This window comes from Diadema antillarum, unplaced genomic scaffold (assembly GCF_040938485.1).
Source record: "Diadema antillarum isolate AM-2024a unplaced genomic scaffold, OU_Dant_1.0 scf00000160, whole genome shotgun sequence".
Taxonomy (NCBI): domain Eukaryota; kingdom Metazoa; phylum Echinodermata; class Echinoidea; order Diadematoida; family Diadematidae; genus Diadema; species Diadema antillarum.
In genome coordinates, this window is record NW_027271049.1 from 931,895 (window position 1) to 957,901 (window position 26,007).

A 26,007-nucleotide genomic window follows, 5' to 3' on the forward strand; every position below is an offset into this window, starting at 1 on the left:
TTTACATCTTCGCTGCTCTTACGTGCAGCCTTCTGCGTATGCTAAAGATTGAGATGCTCTATATGAAAGACTGAGCATTGCATGTACCAGGTACCAGGTACATAGAAAATAAATCTGTAAGTACAGTGTACATTGTACGAAATAGAATGGGATGATCCAGCGTGCAGGCATAGATCTCTTAAGAACTGACGACTAATTTCTGTACTGCCTTCCTGCGTAGATACATGAATCAATACTGTATCTTGGCAAACATAAAGATGACAACTTTTCCTTCTATCATAAAACACTATCACAGTTCCTTTAAATGGCTAAACCGCACACAGAAATTTCATTCAGTTCAGAGTTGTTGAGACACTGTGGACCCTACAAATTGTCCTGGTGAAGACACAACAACAACAACACAATCTGACAAATATACACACATACATTATTACCAGGCATTGAAAATACCAAGACGTATCTGCTCCTGAAACTCCATGTACTCATTGAACTTACATTGTCACTTCCAGGGTAGTCTGTGCAAAGTTTGACTCCAGGAATGCTGACCCTGGAATCTCAAAATGCTTTGTATCCAGTGGAAAAGCCCTCTATACATAAATATTACCAATATCATTACCAATGCTAGTATCCTTACTTTGAACATGTATTGGCCCATATCAACCATAGTCATAACTTTGTAGACCACTATCAAAATTCGATCCAGCTTCATAAATATCTTGGTTTTCTGAATGTGCCTTTCAATTCCACATTGAAGTAACTAATCTTGGTGCCTCTCCAATGTGAAACTGCTGTGTAACTTCTCTCTAAAGCCTAGGCCTACGAGTTGTACATCATTCTATGAGGAATGTGCATTTCTAATAGCCACTCATTTTATGAAAGAGTAAAAAAAAAAAAAAAAATGTCACAAAATGCTCTTTGTACACCATTTATACAAAGTAAGAACAATACAACTCTGGCCACAAAACAGACAAACAAACGCTTTTATTTGTCTATTGGAGCGTCTCCATAAACAGACTGAAAGGGAATTCAAAGTTAGTGACCCATGTCTTAAACCAATCTACATAGTGTATGTAATAGTCTGATATTTTTGGTCGCAAGTCACATGAAAAAAAAAAAGTACACTAGAGTTTATTGCCATGGGAATGATTGATGCTGGTGTACCATGGCGGTCACTGAAGATCAAAGGGGTCAAACGAATACCCCTTGACCTTTACTGGTGGACGTGGTGTCTTCCTCGGTCTTCTCCGCCGCCGGGTCCGGAGCGGGCGACTCCTTGCCGGCCTCCCCGTTGATGGCTGCCTTGTTGGCTTTCCTGATGTCGCTCGGTCGCTTTGCAGGAATCATGGGTTTCTCTCCTGGGGCTAGGGGGAAGGGGGGGGGGGGTATGAGAGAGAGAGAGAGAGAAAAACAAGGGAAGGAGATACACATGTGTATTAATGTACAATGCAAGACTGAAGAGGCTTTGCTTCGCTTGAGATGAGTAAGGGAAAGAATGGGATTTCTGCAGAACAAACAATCTCACAGAAATCTGCATGAATATTTGTAAAACTTATCTGTGCACCGCATTTGCACGCTTGATTCACTCAATCACATGTTGTTTATGTTCCCGTTAGCGCAGAGCCATTCACATACATGTACATTGTATATGTACAATTGCAAGTAACTAGAAATACCAGTCGCCACAAAACGGAAGTGTATTCCTTGAGTCGTTAACCTATAGGGGTAAAGAATTTACCATGACGGACCTGCCTACCAAAGAAACCAAAACTGGAACAGGTTAAGATTCAGTAATGATACATCTACATGTATGTACAAAACTTGAAGGAAATCTATCAAGAAATTTGCCCAGCAGAGTGCACCGCAGACCAAGAGACCTTCAAAAGTCAGACTTTCATGTGTAAAGACAAAACAAATGAGGGCGCAATTACTAACAGTAATCAGTGGCTAGATTTTTAAATGATACAGCTGTACATCTAGACACAAAATTTGAATAAAATCCATCTATAAAAGTGGCCAGTATTGCACACACAAAATGTGCCGCACAGAGGAAAGATGCAGGGGAAGGCGCAGGGGCAGCGCATCTGCCCTGTAACCCTGCTGAATCCAAAGTAACCTCAGGTAAAATTACTTGGGGCTACTTAAAGGGGAAATCCAATCCAAATATAAGTTAGTCTGATAAGAAAGAGTAAAATGTTATGAGTTCAACGGTATAAATTTGATCGAAATTGGATGAAAAATAAGGAAGTTATGACATTTTGAAGTTTCAGTTTTTTTTTTGGAAACAGTTCTTAAACAGTCAATATGAATATGCAAATGGCAAAGTAAGCATGTCAGTCCCTCACAACTCACCACATAATAGTTTGTACATAAAATTTTGAAATTTCCAGTTTTTCATTCAAAGGCAATTATGCCTGAGGCTCAAATCCTCGTATATCTAACTGATCACTATTCTGAAGTTATTCAACCCAGAATAACGTCATGTTTCATACTTCAATGACAGAAACGTTTAATTTTTGTCATTTTTTTTTTGTACACGATCGATGAAAAATTGTGAGGGTATGACATGGTTACCTCACTCATTTGCATATTCATACCCACTGTACAAGAACTGATTTGGAGAAATTATCAAACTTCCTTATTTTTCATCCGATTTCAGTCAAATTTTTACTGTTGAACTTGTGAAATTTTTCTCTTTTTTAATCAGACTAACTTATATTTGGACCGGATGTCCTCTTTAATTCTTTTCAAGAAAAAAGTTGGTCATTTCCTATCTTGAGGTACTGTATATGATGCACCATGCGATACCCCAGGGTACCATGTTGTATGTCGCCATTTTGTATTGGCAAGAAGTATATTTACACACAGCCATCATGGAGGTCAAAATTTTAATAGCACGAGGGGATAATGATCTCTATGCCCTGTAATGAAGCTTTTGACCGTAACACACAATAATGACAATAATGATAACTATCTTACAACTTTTTAAAAACATGTTATTAAAATTTTGAACAGTAATTCAGAATGAAATCATCTAATCCTCAAACTTGTCCTATGATTACTCAATTTTAATTCTTCTGTTGACTCATAATGTATAGTGTGGTGCAGTTGTCAGTGTGCAAACATTTAAATCACTGGTGTAGTGTGCATGATGTTATGATGCCACTGCACTGCTGAGCTCATTGTTGCAACAATATTTTCCTCTGCTAAGCACTAGAAATTACTTACACCTATTTTTTGGTTACGCAGGGTACAGAACTACAAGAAAAAAGGAAAAGTAGAAATTACGCGGTGCGTAATATATGTCCCCGCCGGAAGTAGCATTTAGTAGCAAAATGTACAATATAGGTAAAAAATCAAGGTCAAAGGTCAAAGAAGTCAAAGGTCAAAATTCTGTGTAGAAGTTTTGAAGCCCTCACCTAGTGCCATCACATAAAGCAAACAGAATCGAAATCGGGTTAGAAATGGTGAAGGAGTAGCATTTTGTAGCCAATGTACAATATAGGTCAAAAATCAAGGTCAGAGGTCAAGAAGTCAAAGGTCAAAATTCTGTGTAGAAGTTTTGAAGCCCTCACCTAGTGCCATCACATAAAGCAAACAGAATCGAAATCGGGTTAGAAATGGCGAAGGAGTAGCATTTTGTAGCCAATGTACAATATAGGTCAAAAATCAAGGTCAAAGGTCAAAGAAGTCAAAGGTCAAAATTCTGTGTAGAAGTTTTGAAGCCCTCACCTAGTGCCATCACATAAAGCAAACGGAATCGAAATCGGGTTAGAAATGGCAAAGGAGTAGCATTTTGTAGCAAAATGTACAATATAGGTAAAAAATCAAGGTCAAAGGTCAAAGAAGTCAAAGGTCAAAATTCTGTGTAGAAGTTTTGAAGCCCTCACCTAGTGCCATCACATAAAGCAAACGGAATCGAAATCAGGTTAGAAATGGCGAAGGAGTAGCATTTTGTAGCTAATGTACAATATAGGTAATAATGCCTCCGGCACCACTTCGTGGCGGAGGCATAAAAAATCAAGGTCAAAGGTCAAGAAGTCAAAGGTCAAAATTCTGTGTAGAAGTTTTGAAGCCCTCACCTAGTGCCATCACACAAAGCAAACGGAATCGAAATCGGGTCAGAAATGGCGAAGGAGTAGCATTTTGAAGCAAAATGTACAATATAGGTCAAAGGTCAATGTCAAAGGTCACCCTGCTCGAACTCGTTCGGCGGGGACAAACAATGTAACAACTTGGCAGATTTCTATTTGGTACCCCAGGGTACTAAAAACTGCATCATATAGCATTTGTATTTGACAGGAAGCAAAACATTTGCCAGTGGTTGATTTCCTAATTCTTGGGCTACAAGCAAAATTTCTGAAATAAAAAAAAGGATGCCCATCTGTAAATTCATTCTGTCATTTCATCCACATCATCTACAGCAAAAATGACAACAGCATACGTCGATGTAGGGCAATTTGTCAATCAGCATACAGTGAAGATGATAACAGTAACAACAACAATAACAGCAACAACAGCAACAACAATGACAACAACAATAGTAATAATAATGATAAATTCTCCAACCAACATTCAATAGCAATCCACGATGAACTACACAGATAAAGCGAACATCTACCGTTCTGGCAGAAGCGCCCTGTTGTGGAAGGCGGCTTGAGCCGAGCATGGCGACCGCTAGAAGCTCACCTGGTTTCTTGGCGGGTGGGGGTTTTAACGGCTTTAGCGACTTCCTCAAATCCTGCGGACTCACTCCCTCTCCTGCTAAACGATGTGACAAGGGGATGATGGAGGTAAGGGGTGCAGAGAACAGTGACATTATTATGGAAACACATTTTTCACAACATGGGCATGGAGTGTAGCATAACATTTCATGCTCCAAAAATAGCGGCATCCCCCCAAAAAGAGAGAAAATAAACAACAAAAATAATCAATAGATAAATAAATAAATAACAATCAAGAAATCTTGCCCCGATGTATTTGAACTCACCAAAATTTCACCTCCTAAACTGGAAAGTGCTGCTTGAAAAGAGCTTGCAAATTTTCTTTTGAAGAGCATCAAGATAAATCTAACTATGTTAGATTACAATGCTCAATGCAACTTTTTGATTCCTTACCTGTTGGATAATTGCAACAATGGAAAAGAAAGAGGTGTACAGCTGATTCTTCTTCTTAAAAACAAAACAAAACCAAAAACACAAAGACTCACTACAATGCATATTGCAACCATGGACTTCTAGTGAGAGTGCCAGCCCACCACCTACCCCGAGCTTCTCTGAAAAAGGTGCCTAAAAGTTTTTGGTGACGGTGCAACAACTATTTACGGACCATTTCAGGTTCGTTTCAGAGAAAAGTAATGCTCGAAAAGTGCACTTCTCTATACGTGACTATTTTTTTTTTTCTAGGTCGGAAAGGCTTTCAGAGCAGAAAATGGACTTTCTGTAACTATACCTAGATGGTTTCTTTTTCTTATATCTAGAAAAAAAAACCCCAAACATATTCACGGCGGGAGAATGTACCCAACAAGTTAGATTGATTACAATAGATTTGGTAATAACGAAAGAGCCATTTTGCAGTAGTATTGAAGGAAAACAATCAAGAAATTCTTAATACAATGTGGATTGTGGATAATAACGCATAGCTAGGCATGGGCTCTTTGTTTGCTATTGCTTATAGGCACAAATTCTTTGCTCTCATTAAATATCAAAATGATTTACTTTTGGGGCAAATTCTCCATTTTAAAAGCCTATTGCCATAATGTACATACAGTCTGTAAACATGTGTGGGAATTGCAATGTGTGTCTTTCTATTTCTTTGGAGAACCTTATCCTGTGAGAAATCAAAAGGACCTAGCGTGGCAGAAACGTTACTAAGTGATTTGACTTCAGAGAAGTGACCCACATGTAGAATGTAACCCACATTGTAAACATGCAAGCAATGAAATGACATTCGGAGAAGGCAAATGTTCCCCAAAGAAAGCCCAAGCTCCCCATGACATGAATGCAGTGGTATCTACCTGGTTTGGAAGCAACAGGTGGTTTCTTGGCTATGAGCGAGTGTCTGGGACTGACACTGGGCTTGGGTTTGGGGGTCAGGTCCAGAGCTGGCTTGGGCGCTATGTGTTTTGACTGGACAGCAGTCTTTGGTGGCGGGGCCTCCTTGGCCTCGGTGACCTCTTTGGCGTCCGGCTGACTCTTCTGCGAGTTGTTGTTGATGACGAGCGGGGACTGGCTGTCGGACGCCGAGCTTGCACGCTTCACTTTCTCCTGCGAGCTGGAGTCATCCTTTGCACTCTCCTCCGTCGCCGGGGTCACAGCTGCATCGCTGGTGGACTCGACCTTCTTTTGTTCGCTGGCCCCGCCCTCCTGTTTCCCATCATTCACTTCTGCCGGGGTGACATCCTCACTATCACCGGTTGCTGCCGGCTCAATGTCTTCCGTTGTTTCATCCTTCTTGGAGTCCTCAGAAGCAACCTCCTCTTCCTTCACTTTCACTTCTTTAACATCCTCCTTCTCCTCCTCCTTCACTGCCTCCTCCTCCTTCGCCGCTTCCTCCTCTTTCTCCTGCTGCACCTCCTCGGCTCTGTCGGTGCTGGCCTCCTCCTTGGTGTCTTTGACGGTTTCCTCCGGCTTATCCTCTTTGTCCTCTACAGGTTTACTTTCGTCTCCATTTGTTGGTGGTTCCTCGGGCGTGGCTGCGATGTCCTCGCCTTGCTCGTGTTTGTCGTCCGGCGCGGCGGCAGAGGTCTGCTGCTTGTCTTCTGCGGGCGCTTCTTCTTCTTTAACCTCCGCTACCGGTGCTGGCGCAACCGCCGCGGGAGTCTTCTGGGTCTGCTCGGCTTCGGCGTTGATGGATCTCCGCGGAGACGGCACCGGCCTGGGTGCCGCCGTTGGGGGCGACAACGCCGCGGTCTGCCTGGGCGAGGTCGGCGTCAGAGATGGTGTCGGCGAGGTGGGCTTGGGGCTCGGAGACGGGGATTGTAATGGAGATTTCAGGGAAGAGGAAGGGCTCGGGCCTGGAGACTTTGGAAGGACCAGGGCCGGTTTGTTGGCGGCCCTCTCTGCCGTTGGTGGTGATGAGCTTGGGCTAGTCTTCTTGCCCAGGGGTTTTGCGGCAGGTGCGATAGATGGCTTGGATTCAGTTCCACTTTCTCTCATCTCCTGCAAGGTAAAAAATGAAATCAGTACTCTCACAACACGGATCTCACTCCTCTAACAACATGCACATCGTAAGTAGTCATTACAGCTTAGAAAACCCTCTAACAAAGCATTAATGCTTCTTATTTTAGAATTTTTGACGAATGATCATTGATCAAATCTAGAACACGCATCAAAAGGAATGGATGATGTCAGGAGAAATATAAATGGAAAATTATTTCAAAGTTTAGGAACAATGATTCTCAGGCCAAACATGTGGGTATTTTAAACATGTGGGCATTTACAACTTGTTTCTCTAAAGCTTTAAGTCAGTTAAAAGTTACTTTGATATCCCGGCTATATCGCATATGCATGAGTGTGTGTTGGGGCTGGAGATTGAGGCTTTTACAACACAGCCAAACTATAAAGTAACAGCCATTTGGAATGAAACTAGTGATTAGTACGAGTACACAGATCAGCAGAACATTGAAACAAACTTTGATATTACAAAACATGTAACCATTTGAAAGCTTTCTGGCACTTGAAAACAGTTAGTATGAAACGCCAAATGATTTGGAATCAAATTTTGAAGTTGCCTTTTTTTCTCTCAAAAATTGTCCCGATACGTCTCGGTACGACAGTTGGGTCGTGAAGCCGGTGTCTCCGCTCTGAGAGAGCATTCATCACACAGAGGGCCAAACACAAGACCAACATGAAGCGAGTTTTCTCTTCCCACCTAACTTGGTGGTGGCATGCATTGCACTGCCAAAAACAATTCTCCCAATTCCCAATCATTTACAGTGTATAAAAGTAAACATTTTGTCACTAACGGTAGGGTCCGTACACTCGAATATGCGACATGCAAATGAAGGAGGTGATCTACATGTAGCAGGCAACATGTGGGGGTCAAGTGGGGTCACACTTTTGGTGTTCACTTGTGCACTTCTGATGATGCCGAGTTACTGTGCAGCAGGCATGGGCACAGCACATTGTACATGTATGTGGTAATCACATCTTCACTTTTTCCCTATTTATCATGACTAAAACATTTTCAGTTCACAATAGAAATGGTATGTATTTTCAGAGCTTGTATATGTGTTATGACCTGATATTTCTTTTCCCGACACATATCAATTGCTTAGAAAACCTACAAAACTATTGTAGTTTGGAGGAGATAAGAGAGATAGCGTTCCATGTTTTTTGTGTATGATCAAATAGAGCCTTCGCAATGCACCGGCACAATGTTGTTAATACATTGTTGTGGAAATTAAATAGCCCCACCGTTTTTACAGCTATATGCGACAGGGAGAATTCTCACATGACACATGCCACATATATTCTCTCTCTCTTACCCTCTTTTTCTTCATCTCTGCCATAACGTTTGCGCCGAATGGGTTCACGCCCGTAACGGCGCGGGGTGGGATCATGGCCTGCTTTGGTTTGGCCACTGGGGGCGTCGACGGCTCCACCTCTTTCTCCTTCTTCTCCCCGATGTTCTCTGCTGGGGGGAGCACCACCTCCTCCTTACGCCCTTCTGTTCATTGAAGGGAAAGGGGGTGGGGGGAAGGGGGGTTGGTGGGGGAAGGGGGCCAGGCAGAAAGGAGATGGCAAAGCATTGCATTTGACAATGAAAACATTTACTGCAGAATGTGTGTTCGTTTGCGTCTCATGGCCTGCATGGTTTCTAGCATTCTAGCGTCAAGAGCAATGGATATATGGCGATTCCCTTTTTCCCCCTTTTTGGATGCATCCACCTGCATTATATGTCAGGAAATTTTTGCTATGATAGCAACTCTTGCTGCAATGGTCACATGACAGGAATCCTGCTTCCTGATTGGCTGTTGCCACAAGAAGTTGCCATTCTAGCAAGAATTGCTTTCATAACACCTTTTATGAAATGAGACACAGATGTGCTGGTGACTTTAAAGGCACATAAAAATAAAACAAAACAATACAAAACCCCAAACCTGGGAAAATGACTACTTTATGGGTATCAGTACATAGAAAAAACTAATATGCATTCATTGATGGCAATATATGGCGATGAGAAGTGTATGTGCTAAGTGGGAATTACAAGAAATATGTGCATGTCATGATTACAGTACACTGCTTGAATTTTCCTTTTTTTTATTGACGAATATATTCATATACATGTACATGCCTACAGGAAAAATGTTACTCCATTTCATAAAGTACAAAATAATGAAGAGCTTAAATGAAATAATATGAAAATGACCTACATTGGTTTTTGCATATAAATTCTTCTAATACACTATGGTGTTTAATTAATTTCTGCATTCTTAAGCGAAAATTCTGAAGCAGTGCTATTACTGACTTGCGAACCAGTTTTGTAGAGCAAGAAAATTATAATACCCCAATCAATAAAATTTGAGCTACATCAGACAGATGTAAATATTAAAAACATTTGAACGAAAGTAAACTTTATCAAGTTGTAAAATTTATATCCGAAAAAAACCACAACAATTTTTTCTAGACTGTTTGAGCGGGGATAACCTTTTTTTTTTATAATCATCTTTGAAATTTAAGAGTATTTTTGCACTTGAAACCCAAGATGGCAGATACCCAGTCCCCCCCCCCCCCAAAAAAAAAAAAAACACATTAAAGAAACAAGTTTGCGTTGTGCTGCACTAAAATAATTCAACATTGTGAATGTCTTACTAAGTGCAAGGACACAAAGCTAATTTGCACTTCAAGATAAGGAGCAACAAAATGAAAGTTCAGGTCTCCTGAAAACTGAAAACTGTATTAGCCATGGTGACATGTTTGCTCCTGCGACAACTGCTCCGGACTTACTTTCTCCAAGGACTTAGGGTTACAGTTAGGGTTGTGATTTGGATTTAGGTTTGGTTTGATATGACGATTGGGATTAGGGTTTGGGTTATGTTTGTTGGTAAAATTTTATGATTGGCTTAGTGAGCAGAAATTTCATGGGAGCAATTGTCGCAGGGGCAAATGTCATGGGACTATGAAAACATATATTTTTCAAGGACAGCATCTTGTGAGCAGTGCATTTTGCGAATTTGGACAACGCCGTATGTGCACTAATTTGAGAATCTCATAAGGGAACAAGAAGGACGCATCATCCTTTTCCAAGAAGCAAGGTTAGCTCTTTTCCACCTTGAGGAAGATTAGACGGTGCAATTTGCTCCAGAATGTAATACTTTGGCATGCTATTTATCTTTGCCAAAAAATTAGTAAGAAGAAAACAGAACAAAACCATTTGCTAAACGTACAGCATATGCAGTAATCGTTTTAAAGCGTTTGCCTGTCACTGCACCAACTTAACAACAAAAATACATGACTTTGTTTCTTAGGGTGCAAAGGAATGAGTTCTCGTGTGAAAGCTACCTCATGACAACACAAAATACAGATGTAAACTTGACATGTAAACATGCAGACATAACAAATCAAAATGCTGAATCTGCAGAACAGTGAAAAATGGCAGGATTATACTTTTGTTTGTTTGTTTGTTTGTTTTTTGCTTTTTGTTCTTGGGTTATTTTCTTTCTTTTTCTTTTTGTCGGGGGGGGGGGGGGGGGGTAGGTCTTCTACAATGTGTAATTTGTGCATGTGATACAACCAACTGGTCACAACTGAAATTTAAAAGATACAAATAGATCCGGATTCTGCCGATACAATTTGTATGGATGAATGGATACACGCATACAGTAGATTGAATATGCACAAATTTTGTGTATCTGAATGCTCATATACAATTTGAGACATGTCCAATGAATTAGAGTCATGTTTTTTAAGCATGGATGTTTCAGCATCATTCGAAAGTTTATTGTACATTCACATGACATGTTTACATGTCTGAATGGACTCATACTGGTGTCCAGAAAGTGGGCGGGGGACATTTACTGTCCTAGCTGCGTTCACATTGACTGCTACTTCAAGACTGACTAGGATGTGTGAGTCCCTGTGTCAACACAGTGTGCAGGAACTTTCTTGAAGTTCAGGTACTTGAGCATGAGTGTGATTTGTTTCAATTATGAGTCAGAGTTCCAATGTAACATGATTATGATACGATTGTACGATTGCCTGAATGTACTCGTAAAGTTGCCATGTATACAGGGCTGGAAATCTGAATGCTCTCGCATCATTGAGGAGTTACAGGGCATGCAGTCTGAATGCTCTCATACAACTGTCATATTACAGGGCACAGGGGCGGATCCAGGAATTCTGTAAAGGGGGGCGTGACTAATATTTCTGGTGCCACTTCCGGGTTTCATTTCATTGTTTTTCTTTTTATTTCTTTTGTTTTTTACGAAAAATAAAGGTGGGCATGCACCGGTTGCGCCCCCCTCTGGATCCGCCACTGGGGCAGTACATCTGAATGTTCCCATGTCAGTATATTGGTAAAATATTTGAATGCTCCATGCTCCTGAAAACTCCAGACATTGTTGATAAAGAACGTGGGATTAGCTTTATGCATGTCTGTGGTGCTAATTCTTCTACTTATTAAAGTGAAATGAAATCCAAATATATATTTCATGGACTGAGGGAATGCAGCAATATTAGAAGAACACATCAGTGAAAGTTTGAGGAAAATTGGACAATCTATTCAAAACTTACTAATTTCTAAAGTTTCAGTGCAGCCATTGCTGGATTTGAAGACTATGACAGTTCATTACGTCACCGCGCAACAATGACATACAGAATACATAAAGAGAAGTTTGAAATTATGACAAGAACAATACTCATATTCCTTTGAATTGTTATTGAGATACGAAGCCATAAGGCGTGGCCTCCGGGCGGGGTGACTTGGACTCGATGGTCGGCGAATCCGCTGCGGGAGGGGTCCCAGTATCTGACTCATCGATGGATTGTTGACTACTGGAAAAGGCACGGGGACAAAACAGAGCAACGCATATCAAAGCCATTTATTTTGTAAATATTCCCGAGTCGCTACTGGTTCACTAATACGACACCTTTTGAAAATATTGTAACCTATACTTCGATCCCGTGTCGCACAAAAATTACGACCATATGCTATCAAGATCTAACCAGATTGAATTTATTCTGTGTTTATAGCACCAATTAACAAAGCCTCGAGTGTGTCTTGAGTTTGTGTATATGAAAAAGGCTCCTTCATGCTTGTGTTTGGGTGGCATCCTGTGGTCAAAACTTACATTGACAGATACATATACAGTGGACTCCCATTAATTATTTCTTTCGTTATATCGAAATTTTGTTCTAACCAAACAAATAAACAATAAAAATAAATAGACTGGAAAATGTTGCAGCGTGAATTTTTACTTCATTGTAACCGGAATTTCGTTATAACCGTGTTCGTAACAACGGGAGTGCAATGTAATCGAATAGATTTCCCTTGTTTATCCTCAGAATTCCTGTATCATAATGGAACCCTATGGCATAATAGAAACATTATCATTGTCATATTCCCTTTCTACTGTATGCAGACATTTTTTCTCCATTTTTTTGACAGCATCTAGTTAGTAGATACTGATGTAACAGTTGCATGTTAAAACAATACACAAGTGATACGAAAACAGCAAGGTACACACAGGCCTAAACCTGCAGCTATCACTGTTTCAGTGCTGCCCTACGTACAAAATCTTGCAGCAATTACAGAATAACAATAATGCTCATGCCTGGACGTTGACAACCTTTACAAAGACTTCAACCCTCAGTATCTCGTAAACTGGAGAAATGCCCATCAGGACAAACATGAAATTGCTGCTGAGCAAGTGGAATGAATTGGCTCTTGCCCATTCAAACTACATTGTATGAGGCCCCTGCCCTAAGGCATGGGGGAAGTGGAAGAGATGTACAACCTTCTCTTTGTGATATTCTGCCTCACCTCTTGTGTGACCCTAACTTGTCCTTCTTTTCATTCTTCTTCTCCTTCTCCTTCTTCTCCTTCTCCTTCTTCTTCTTCTCCTTGGCCTCCTTCTCCTTCTTAGAATCCTCCTTTTTGCTCTTCTTGCCGTCCTTCTTCTCCTCCGCCTTGTCCCGCCTCAAAAAGTTCTTGAGGAATCCCGACTTCTTGCTTCCGGTCTCCTTGGGGCTCTCCTTTGCCGGCGACTCGTTCCTGTGTGTGATTAGAGAAATGCATATCCAAAACATTTCCTTTTTGTTCCTGTGTTGTATTACGGGGACTATATACTTGACATACATCATAACACCATAATTTACGTGGTTGAAAAAATATTTCTGAATATGTGCCATATATTTCATGATTATATTTCTATTATTTTTCTTCAGATTACTTGGCTTCACAAAAAAACAAACAAAACCTTCCAAAACCAAGAAGCTGCCTTATAACGTCATCTGTCACTCATCACTCTAAGTGTTGATATGAGTGACAAAAGACACTGGAATGCACCTTTTCTGGGACTCAACATAACTGGCATGTTCTCCCAGCAATGTCTTCTGTTAATCGTGTATAATAATTTGGAAAGGGCATCATGAATCAATGCAAGTCAACATGCATTTGCATTTGCACTGCACAGTTCCTATAAAGTAGACACGAACGAAATCACGAAAATATTACGGAGTACTGGACAAAGTTTCAGCTCATATGAAAATTACATGGTCCATGAACTTGATACTGATATACACGTAATAATAATAATAGCTGGTTTTTTATATAGCGCATTTCACACACTTCAGGGTTTCAATGCGCTTTACAGACTATTATTACCCCGGTCACTGGATACATTATTTCCAACCAGCACACCAGCACTAACAGTGCTCATTCTCCACTCCCTGGGGAGCATTCCAGCCAGTCGCAGCCATTTTACAGGCGCGCACATGCTGATCAACCAACATAAGCTTTCTCATCCTACCGGGTACCCATTTATACTCCTGGGTGGAGAGCAGCAATGTGGATAAAGTGCCTTGCTGAAGGGCAAACGTGTCGGGCTTGGCATGGGCTCAAACCCACGAACCATACCGCGCTCATGTCGTTCACAGACGAGCGCTCTTATCCACTCAGCCACGACACCTCCACATGTATGTAGCAAGTGAAATTATTCCCCTGTCTTCATAAGGAGGCAAGTCATATGCTCTTTGACTGAGCAACATCTACCCTCAAAATCACATTTATGTGTTGGTTGACCTCCAAATCTTACATGGATGCCATGCCCTTATATGGTTTTCATAAATTCTTCCCATAGGACTTTAAATGTGTAGATTTGTAATATCTAATCAAACTGGGGAAACTGTATGTGCCTGTTTCTGTTCTCATTAACCCGTTGGGGACGAGTCCCGAGTACTAGTATACTCGGGCAGGTGTCTATGGGAAATGCCTGTTGTAGCAAAATCAGTCCGTCCTCAACTGGTTGAAAATCTATATTTTGTACCACTACAAATATAGATATCCAGAATGAATAATATGTAATCATATGTTCTTCTTGCTGTTGTTTTCAACAGTTTTTTAAAATTAATATTTATTCGATGACTTTGAGCACGAAAGAAAGGCATGCTATTCTGATTTGATACTCAAGATTAGATGTAAAGTTTACACCTCTACTCTAGGCTTACACTTTAGGCGTGGGTCCCGGCGAACTGGTTGGTTCTAGAGAGTCAAAACCTTCAACCTTCGGTGATTCAAACATTTTTGAAATGTCCTCCTCTTCTTCCTGCAAGGTGTGGTTATTGCCCGGGTTATGGGTGCCTGGGCGCGATGGTGGGTGGGGCCGGGCCGGCCTCATGACCCGGCTGATTCGCGGCCGACTGGCCCGCACGTCCGGCAACAGGTAGGAAGGCTGGTCAGAGATGGGGCCGAAGCCGTCCAGCGCGGGCAATGGGGCCGGGCCTGGAGCTCGGGCCGGGGCTGGGGCCGGGGCTGGGGCTGGGGCTGGGGCTGGGGCCGGCCTGGGCTGTGGTGTGGGGGTGACCGACTTGTCCTCCTCTGGTTTGGATGGAGGAAGCGGGCTTTGGATAGAAGTGTGCAAGGGGCTTGCACCCTCAGCATTATTGCCATCTGGTTCGTCACCGTCAACAATGGGGACAATCACTGGAAGAGACATGAGGCAAAACAGAAACACATTATCTCTCCACTAATGTTTTTCACAAATACATACATATACAGGTATATAATATACACACACACATGTATATTCCCCCTTTTTTCCAGAATTCAACAGCAAAAGTTTAGCCAGTGTTTCCAGCACTTGTATTCTGTACACTGAAACTAAATTGTCATTTATCACACTGTATACAACAAATTACACAATCCAAGTTATATGATGAGTGGAAAACATTGAAGACGATTCTATTTGATTGTACGTACGGGCTGTGACTGACTCTACCAAAATGGTACAAGTGTGAAAAGAGACAGTTCTCTCAACTTGCTTCCAAAAAATTAAATTGTTGCCAGAAAATTTTGAACACCTCATAACAAATTCACTACACTACACTGTCTCGTCTCCCTGACAGCCATTCATCATGGATACAAAGACAAATACAGATAACTTCGCTTTGTTTGCTGAGGAGCTTTTTCTGATAGTTTATCAGCCTGTTTGCTAGCATGTTTCTATTCAAGGCATCAATGACAAAAAGTGTTCAATAGGTGTGCATGTTTGTGACTACATCTGCAAGGATTAATAATGCTGAAAAGGATCATTCACTATTTACGAAATAAAAACAATTGATGGATATGGATGGATGTGTAAAAACATCATGTGGATCTGGAAAGACTGCAAGACTATGTTCTATCCACAAACACCAACAATCCAATTAACAAATTGTCTCCAATATGATTTATCCCAAATAAACATGTGAATTCAAAGAAAAGTGGTACACTTTGTGAAGCTTCCCAATTTTCAGTGGACAAGTTTTTAAGACATCTATAAGCATGCATAACATGACCACTGCTTGTTGGTCACTATGAGCAGAAACATGGGGCCGTCAGTAGTACCCAATCTGGAATACCCTCCTCTTACAAAGGAACATGTGTCATTGCTGATCGAGACTGAACACTATGCCAAAAGAATCATCTGCTCTTCTTGGTTTGGGGGATTTGAACCCTTGACCCTCGTGTTCAAAGGGCGGAGTGTTTTGGTGGCTGACCACAGCATCTCTCCCGTCACAACTTACCATATGTATCACCAAAGTGGGACTTGGGTCTCTTCATGCTCTTGTGTCTCTGGACTCTGGCCGACTGTCTCTTGGTCATCTGCAGTGGTCACAATGAGTGGACAATGGATGAAATCATCAACTTTTCCTAATTACTAATTAGTAATGCACTGACCCCTACCTTGGCAAGATATTTCATTGGTTTTGTATGAATACCCTCTCCTTCAGACCCTACCCCTATAAAGAAAGAAATAAGGAATTCAAAATAACCCGGCCAAAATTGAAGTTACACAAAAATAACAGTCCCACATACAGGCCTTTGCGGTGGTAAAAGATATGCATGATAGCATAATCACATCTCTATAACAGCAGTTTCATTATAATTTCACTTATTAGAAGACAAAGCATGAAAACAGGTGTTCCAATCAAAGCAGGTCTTAGAAAGTATACTGATGTTATCACAAATACTGGATAAGATTGCCAAGTCACAAAGTTCATGATTTGGACAATCATATAATTATTCTTGTGTATTCATAATTATGGTATGGAGATTGTCCCACTGCATTTCATAAAATTCCCTATATTTCATGACATATTGTTGAGAAAACTAGCTTTGATGTTTGCACAGTGTTAAGAAACATTGTAACACAAGAGGTCAAGTCAAAACACTACAGTGACACACTTCATAGGAACATAAAAAAAATAAAAGATTTCAATAAAAACAGTCAATCACTAGGTAGTTACATGTAGAATATTGTAAAACGGGGAATGTTTGCGTGCATTTTAATTTCGCGAGAGCCAAGATTCGTGAAATCAAAATGCATGTAAAAGTTCTTGTCTACACTGTATGCACTGAATATTAGACATAATTCGCAAAAATTCCATGCCGTGAAAATATTGTTTTACAGTACTCATATTTAGATTTTAATCAATAAGTTTAAACAAAAACACTTCTCTTTCTTTTAATCCAAATTATCTTACTTTTCAGGTTTTCTCAACTTCAATATCAGCATATTTCCTTCTAATAATGTACAATGTACGGATCGTTACAGGCTACAAATATGTCTGCCAGTCAGCGGGAGCCGCCAAGAGTGGTGCAATTTCTCAGAGCTTTCATAATGACACATCAAAATATCTGTCACATTAATGTATACAGCATGCTTTCACAAAAAGTTGTCCTCTGCACGTAAGAAACAGAAGGTCACAGGTTATTCTGCAGGTTTCACACATCGATTTAATGCTCTTATGCTTCTCACTCAATGAACAAGCTGCTATAGCTAAAGGTGACGGGACATCAACTTCAAACTCGCATCAACTGATCTGGTATTTTGGTGCTGAATTAAAATGCAAAATTACAAATGCGTTCATACATTGTATGTGTAAGGAAGTCAGAGAAATTGAAAATAGATCATGCAACAAGGAACTTCGCTTGTGATTTTGTAGTAGCCAACACAGGCAGTTCCTCATTGTACATAGTATGTGTAAATGTAATTCCAAATGTGCCCTTCTCATCAGTGTACAGTTGGTAAATGAACAGTTATCTTACACATAATTACAATACTTAGTTTGTCTACTAAAGTTTCTAGTGAGGATGGAGAAAAGACATCCATACTCATTTCTGGACAACAGTTCCTATCGTAAAAAAATTGCCACTCCCAAAACAAGGGAAGTTGTATGGAAGGAAGTCATTAGTGCTGAGGGGGAAGTTGTCCAGGTGTTACAGACACACACACACTGATAATACTGACCGTTGGAGGAAGGCTGGCCACAATGGGTTTGGCGCCCTCGCTCGGCTCGCCCCCAGTTGCCGCTGCTGGCGACGGCTCCCCCAAATCGCCATTCTGCAAATGGGCGTCTGCCACAGCACCCTCCTTGTCCTCACTCGCACCCTCTTTGTGGGTGGGCGTGGCTGGCTGTGCCCCCTCCTCTCCCGCACCACTGCTCTCCGCCTTTGAATCCTCGCTCTCCTCGTCCCGCGAATCGTCCAGTAGGATGCTGTCCACCTGTCTGACCGTCGTCCCGCTGGCTACCTCATCCCGGAACTTCTTCAGCTCGTCAGCCTGTCCCCGACATCAAAAGAGTATGGTGTCTTTCATAAGTTGGTCATACCTTCAGGGTATATCACTGATCACTAAAATAAAGCATGCTACTACAACCCGTCCATTAACCCATTGAGGACGGTTTGATTTTGCTACAACACGCATTTCCCATAGACGCTCCCCAGAGTACACTCGGGACTCGTCCTCAACGGGTTAAAAGGGCACTACGTGCGTTATCTAGTCTACAGGATATAGATGTATTTACTCAGCCACTGAGTGAAATAACAAAGCATTTTCAAGGAAATCACAGTCATGGTCACAAAGCCAATAGGTTGTGCCCACAGGAAAATTACTTCGAAAAAGGTTTCCGAATATTAAAGCAATCCTTAACTTCATTACAATTTGTAAGATTTCTCAAATACATATAAAATGAGTTATTTAAATGCTTAAGTACCAGATACCTGCAAAATGATCCAAATAACCAGCTACTAATATAAGTGGTAAAAATGGAGTGTTCCTTTGAAGACCTCTAGATCAGTTTTAAAAGGAAAAAAATGCAGAACTGATGTATTAGCAAAACAAGTTGATTTACTTAGATATGAAACATTTAATTATTTTGATCTTCAGATTTTATAGAATATTGTATTTCTCATTCTTATGATTGTGCGTCTTTGGAAAACTACACTTGTATCTACAGACACAAGACCTAAAAGCACCTGAACTAAAGAGGTCATTTCACAGTATCTTTTTTTTTTTTGACGCTTTTTATAGCCTTTATTCAGACCAAACAACATTGTTACATTGTAGTGACACAAAATATCTATATTACACTGTTTGACGGACAACAAAAAGGTTTTGTACAAGATATAGATTAAACATTGATAAATTGTACACACTTGACATGATTCAGTCACCAGTCTGAATAAAGATTTTATCTAAAACAAATATAAGAAACATGAGAGGTGATGGAATTACGAAATCTTTAAAATGTAATCTATTCACCAGTTATGAACATCATGAGAACTAATATCTCTCTGGTTCTTAGGCAAGTGGAGATTCATAACCAGATAATATTTGATTAAGCTTTAATAATGACGATCAGAGAAAAAGAACCAGTATATGGAGCGGGGAAAGCAAAACACAGGATATTCAATTCATTTTAAATAGATTGACTGAGGTAAATACAAAAGATATGTCTTATCAGGATGCAATAATCAAACCCGGTATTTCATGAAGTATAATTTTCCCATTTCGCGTAGTGTAATGTCAATTTATCCTTTAAAGTTGCTTTTTCATATTCAGACTGTTTTGAGGTGGCGATTGCCCTAGATATTTCTTTACAGGTTGGAACTCTTCCACTTTTACGGTTAGCATAAATCATATGCTTAATCAAAATTAACACATGATTCAACAAAGCATCGAGTTTGATATTTTCCCTGAATCCAAGTAAAACATCAAGCCAATTTATATTAACAAACTGAGGAAATTTTAGTTTATTTCCTACCTCGTTCCATATTCGATAAACTAAAGGACAGTCATAAAATATATGATATGTTTCAACCTCTTCCCTACAAAAGGAGCACAGATTTGATTGTGTTATTCCAAACTGGTGAAGTTTATCATTACAAAAAATAACATTGTGCAGAAGCTTATATTGGAATTCTCTCAGCTTCCAGTCTAGTGTTGAAATTCTAGGGATAGAAAAACAAACTGCAATAGCCGATCTATCCATGTTTAATTCTAATACTTCTGGGTGTTTTGAAAGAAAAGAATCTTCAATGGTACCAATAAAGATATTGTAAATCATTTTTGAAGATACTGACACTAGGGGGTACACTTTTTTGTTTATATTAAGACTAATTTCAAAAACATCAGCAGGGTTATCACTCAAAATATGATCCCTCACGTTACCTGTTCTCGCCACCTTCCATTCTGCTGGAAATTTATCATACAATTCATAAAGAGAAATTAAATCGTCTGCATTTAAGCCCTTTCTAATAAAATGAGCCCCTGGTCTAATTTTTCCACAGTATAACAGAGTAAAAGGGGTAAGAGCGCCCTCTATTGAGCACTTACAAGTTCTGCCTCAACACTGGTGAGCTGCTCTATGATCTCATCGAGGATTGTGTCAGAGATGAACGAAGCCATGGCAAGATTAGTCTCACTGTGTACGACATATGTAAAGGAGAGAGAGGTAAAGGGATATATAAACATAAAGAACAAGAGATAGAGATATAGAGATAAAAGAGAAAGAGATATGGTAAGAGAGAGGGGGAGATAAAAGAGATATATGTAAGGAATAAGAGATAGAATGATGGAGATGAAAAAAATCAGAAAAGATATGGTAAGAGAGAGGGGGAGATAAAAGTGATATACGTGTATATAAGGAATAGGAGAAAGAGAGATGGAGATAAAAGAAATAAGAAGAGATATGGACAGAGATTGAAAAGACAAGTATGAATATCTTTATGCATTGCACATTGCACAGAGAAATATACATGTATACATCACTATTTTCCAAATGGGTTGACGCTGCATGGAGTCATATGCAGTACACTTGACACACTACAAGTGGTATTCTGTGATGAGGACAAAAAATTGACAATTCCTGTCAGTCTAAAACTTCATGGAATGCCACAATCTGTTACCATGGAAACAGAAATAATGAGATGTAGATGTAGTAACAATACCAGGACAGTGAGAGTCAATTTGTTTAATAGTGGCAACTTAACATAGAAAAGAATATTTCTCTTCACATTTCTGCATGAGACAAAAAAAATCACCTCTAAAATAATGTTATTTTGAATTAGTATTTGGACGCAACAGATCAATCAATAATTGAGCGAGCTTGGATAATCAACGAGGAAGGTCGTTACCAATAGAATACTGCAAAAAAAGGAAATTTTTGCGGTGAGGAAATTTTCTCGCATTTCGCGCAACATGAGACTAGCGTGAAAATTAAATAACGCAAATATTTTTGCTTTCAATACAAGTTGTATGGAGCAACAACTTATCTGTGATTTGTGCAGAATTACAAACCATGCAAAATCTATTTTACCTGACGGAGTGCAAAATGAATACTCAATCGAAAATTTCCACTTTCACAGCGCTGGCAACATCATCAATCCGCAATCTTGCACTCTCCATGCAGGATGCAACAATCTCATAACCAAACCAATATTGTGCAATGATGTCTTGTCTCTCACTCATCTCTGGTGCAGAAACATGAAGAAAACATCCTTTCCAGGAAGTAGAAATTTTGTGACATTTTATTGTCCAAACACCCTCATACACACAAAAAAATACATCACAGTTGCGCAGCTACGGCAGTTCTTTCACGGTCCCAACGGGTCAAAATCCTACGCCCACAATTCACATTCCCATCTCATCCAGCATTCTGCAGTCTCTTCCATAAGGCAGCGGCTGCCCTTTACGCTCCTAATGTCACTGCCAAACTCCTCCACGCGGTTACCATTGGAGATCAAACAAATGAATGAAATGTTTTGAACAGGAAGCTGAAAGTGACTCATCCTTGTGATCATCAGTAGTCAGAAATCTGTCTGTCCTCCGAATACTTGAATTCCCAACACAAAATTTTGATGTGTGCTAGTGCTAGAGTAATTAAAAAAGGCTCCTTCTCCCATCCCCACCCCTGAACATAGGAGACCTGTGCAACACACGAAACAGGAAGTAAAACTTTTCCCACAATACTTTTAGATATGACCGAGAATCAGAGATGTGGCTGTGCTTGGTATGAGAGTGGCAAAATCATGATGAGGCAAAAAATTATTTTGCTGCTCCAAACTTTTGTGTGAGTACAGTCCAGTTTAAATGTATAACCGATGGTTTGGTGATGATTTTTAGAGCAAATATGAAGCCAACATCAAATGAAAATTTACAGCTTCTTTTGGTGACTGCACAATGCAGGCTCACAAAAAGTTCAAGTCAACAGCTTTCTTCTTTTAACACCCCAAAAGTGGTTTCCTAAAACTGTGCATGAACTGTGAAGCTATTAAACCAGTTTCTGTTCACAGCATTGAAACTGGCTGAGTATGCACATGACTCAGATATCAAATATAGCACCCTTTTCCATCAAACCCCTCCCCCACCCCCTTTCTCCTAGGGGTGCCTGCAACTCATCCCCAACTCCAACAGTAACCCCCTTTTTCTTCCTCTGACCCTGGTTTGCTCTTTTGGTTTTGATATGATAATGATAATGATAATACATGTAACTTATATTGCGCCATATCCACTCTGTAGAGTGCTCAAGGTGCATGCAATACTATTATTACCCTGGTCGCTGGAAGTATTCCAGTTCTTTTGCCCTTTTCATTTCTTTACTACCTCTGCCATGGGAGGAGGTTATGCTTTCATACCATTTGTCTGATTGTTGGTTGGTTGGTTCGTTTGTTCGTCTGTGTGCAAACTATGAAACTCAAAAGTTGTGAATGGATTTAGATGAAACTTGCAGGAAAGGTTGAGAATGACACAAGAAACAGCCCATGATTACATTTTGGTAGTGATCCGGAAATTTTCATGGATTTTCTGAAGGATTTTTGATATTTTGGCAGGTAGGGTCAGTGAACTTTGGAGTTCAAGCTGCGCATTTTTGAGGTTTTCATACGCGCACTAAAGCGCATGCTCTAGTTTTTGCTAGGGCGAGGTGCGCCCCGCAGCTGAGGGTTGATGACGTGTCAAACGGCTTCTATATTGGGAAATTGGGCGATTTCAGCATGCATAAGTACACGTATGTGTGAAAATCACTGACCTCCATGGAAGAACAAGATCATTGGTGGAAAGTAGCTGCTTGGCAGAGGTCTGTACTCTCAGAGTGCTTCTCTAGTTTCTAATTTTGTCACTATGTGCCTTTTCATATTGATCGTTATGACAATTTGATCATGATCGGCTACACTCCCGTCTTATTTTGATCTAATGCTGGGTTTCAACTGTCATGTGATCCGCTACACACGCCATGACTGGCCAGTACTGGCTGATCCTGAAATTTTTGTTTATGTGTATCACAATCTGTGCACACTGCCGAAATCATGGTCTGAATCGTGGAGTAACCATGGTGATCAGATCTTGAGGTCAGTCGTGGCAATCACCAATGATCAAAGAAAAATTTTAGACCAGTTAAAAACATTGTCTACGATTAATGTGATTGCCACGAATGATCTCAAGATCTGATAAGATCACCATGATTACTCCACCATTCAGACAATTTTAATCATGGCACAAATTGTGATCAGACACAAAGAAAACTTACAACAATCAGCTACTAACGGGCAATCGTGGCATGCGTAGCAAATTGCAAGACAGTGGGAACCCAGCTTTAAGATGTTCACTACTACAAGAATATTCACTGATATGTATCTGTGCTTTAACTTCCTCAAAAAAACTGAAAATCTGAACACCTACTAGGAAACAGAAGAGACAATTCCTTCAACATCCACTCTAGTGAAAATTCATTGACTGAACATGATCATGGTCACATTGAGTTTGTGTCCATGAGTCATTCAAACAATACAACAATACAACAACACGATAAGTGTATGAGTCACCCTTGGGGAGTTTGTTGGAGGTATACTGTATACGCTATAATTTTCGCGTACATAAATTTTCGCGAATTGCCGCTCTCACACATTTTCACGAGTGGTTAAATTCGCAATTGGGGGACCAAATAGAATATGAAGTGGCAAAGAAAGTGTGAATTTTCAACTTACTAGCAAATAAGAATGATACTAGTTATACACTGCATGAAAAAAAAAAAAAAACTTACCAAACTCTGCGAACTAGTAAGTTAGAATTCAACATTTTTGAAGTGGTTAAGTCCATCGCGCTAGATTTCTGACGAGTGGTCCCCTTGCGATAATGGATTGGCTCTCTACAGTATTCGTAAGTAGATGTGGACGTGCTATGTACGTAAACAAGCTTTAATAGCCAGTATGGTCTGTTTGGTAAGCCACGACATAGTATACTAGTACTGAAATGTTCGTATCATCAAGGCAAGGGATTCATTTTGGAAGGTAATATTTTCGCGTGTTGTTAATTTCACGAATACTGTAGCTCCCGACTTGCGAAATTCGTGAAAATAAAACCCCCGCGAAATATATAGCGTATACAGTATTATAATTTGGCTTTTTGTCTCTTGAAATGTGCACCTTCTTCCCATACCTCATTTCCATTTTCAATTTTTTTTTTAAACACAATGTTCATCCAATGTCATACCCTAATTGCTGATTTCCCCACCTCTTCTTCTGTCTCTCTCTCAGTATGCATATAAAGTGTTTACAGGCCTCATTATTAGCAGTGGCCTGGTGGCCCAGTGGCCTGGTGGCCCGGGGCCACTAAGAAATGATGCTGGGCCTCCAAATTTCCATAAAAAGGTTACTTTTTGGTGGTCCAATCAGGCAGGCAAGATTTCAAATGAATTTCGAGATTTCTGTTTATTTCGGGCCACTACATGTACATGTACATTTCTTTCTCTGCCCATCAAAATTGAAAAATTTACAGATTTTAGTGGCCCACATGTAATTGTAAGAATCAATCTACATATCGTTGCTGGGGCGACAAGACCTCGTATCTACATAATGTCAAATGTTCAGGAGAGCAAAAAAACACTAGGATTTGAACAGGACATCACTTATTTACTGATTATATGACTATTAATCCAAAAAAGTCATTTTGACCAATATTTCAGATACAAGGTCTTGTCGCCCCAGCGACGATATATATATATTCATAAAGACAAGAATAGTATTAGAGAGAGAGAGAGACACATACATTGTATGTGTACATATGTATACACACCTGTATGTACGTACAAGTGTATATCGTGTATAATACACACACACACACACACACATGTACATACTGTATATGCACATATACATTTGTACATATCTCTCTCTCTCTCTCTCTCTCTCTCGCTGTACAATGTACTTCCCCCTCCATCCGCCAAGCAAACTTGGCTTCACCGCGTCCCATATCCCCAAAGCCCTCGAACACGACCTCCCCTAGTTACAGCCCGTGTGTGCCAGAAAAGCCCTACCGTTCACCCCTAGCCACCATCCAGCCTCAATGCCATCTCTGGGACCGCATGACTAAGAAAGAAATATGAAATCGCCTTGTTCCCCCCCCCCCCCCCCCCCGCCAAATCCCACCCCGAATATCCTTTCCTTTTCCTCGTCGTTGCTATAATGTGATACACATTGAAGTGTTTCCCCCGTGGAGGACGGTTAAAATCTGCCCACGCTTTGCTGCAAAGGTCATGCAGGGGGTGTGTGAATCCAACACAATGCACATGAGTATGAAAACAACAAAGGAGTATAAACCTCCTACAAATATATACATGAATAAAGATATATTCAGATATTTGTGTATACATAAATAGATACAAATATACATACACTGCATCTTCCCTGGGGTCACAATACTCTTAATCTGAAATCGCATATACAAAAAAAAAAACCTCTAAAATGATTTTTGATTTCATATTAAAAATACTGATTGGAGTTTCAAATCAGAACAATTATCAATGTAATCAAAACAATGTGTATCCACATTATTGGATGTCATGTTATCTTGCATAAATGCTGCAAAAAGTGAAGGTTGTCTTTTGTTGTTGTTTTTTTCACTCCTGTAAATTCATGATATTGAGATAGAAGGTTTATATCAATGAATGCATCATAGATCCTATTTCTGAGTCTGATAATTTCTCTTGTTCACGCAATGGGGCCCACTCATGTTGGGCACACAACACATTC

General features: G+C 40.2%; 1 protein-coding gene across 1 annotated transcript in view; it reads right to left on the reverse strand.

Moving 5' to 3' along the window:
• Window positions 1-1,113: 1,113 nt before the first annotated feature.
• The window catches only part of LOC139722178 (F-actin-uncapping protein LRRC16A-like), a 139,578-nt gene continuing 114,684 nt past the window's right edge, over window positions 1,114-26,007 (reverse strand). The window contains exons 24-32 of the mRNA XM_071633493.1: window positions 20,318-20,405; window positions 17,951-18,262; window positions 16,224-16,302; window positions 14,667-15,141; window positions 13,109-13,212; window positions 8,486-8,667; window positions 6,014-7,157; window positions 4,687-4,758; window positions 1,114-1,361 (exon numbers count right to left, since the gene is read on the reverse strand). Of these exons, the coding sequence (XP_071489594.1) occupies window positions 1,189-1,361; window positions 4,687-4,758; window positions 6,014-7,157; window positions 8,486-8,667; window positions 13,109-13,212; window positions 14,667-15,141; window positions 16,224-16,302; window positions 17,951-18,262; window positions 20,318-20,405 (2,629 nt within the window). The 3' untranslated portion in view covers window positions 1,114-1,188. The remainder of the gene's footprint in view (window positions 1,362-4,686; window positions 4,759-6,013; window positions 7,158-8,485; window positions 8,668-13,108; window positions 13,213-14,666; window positions 15,142-16,223; window positions 16,303-17,950; window positions 18,263-20,317; window positions 20,406-26,007) is intronic.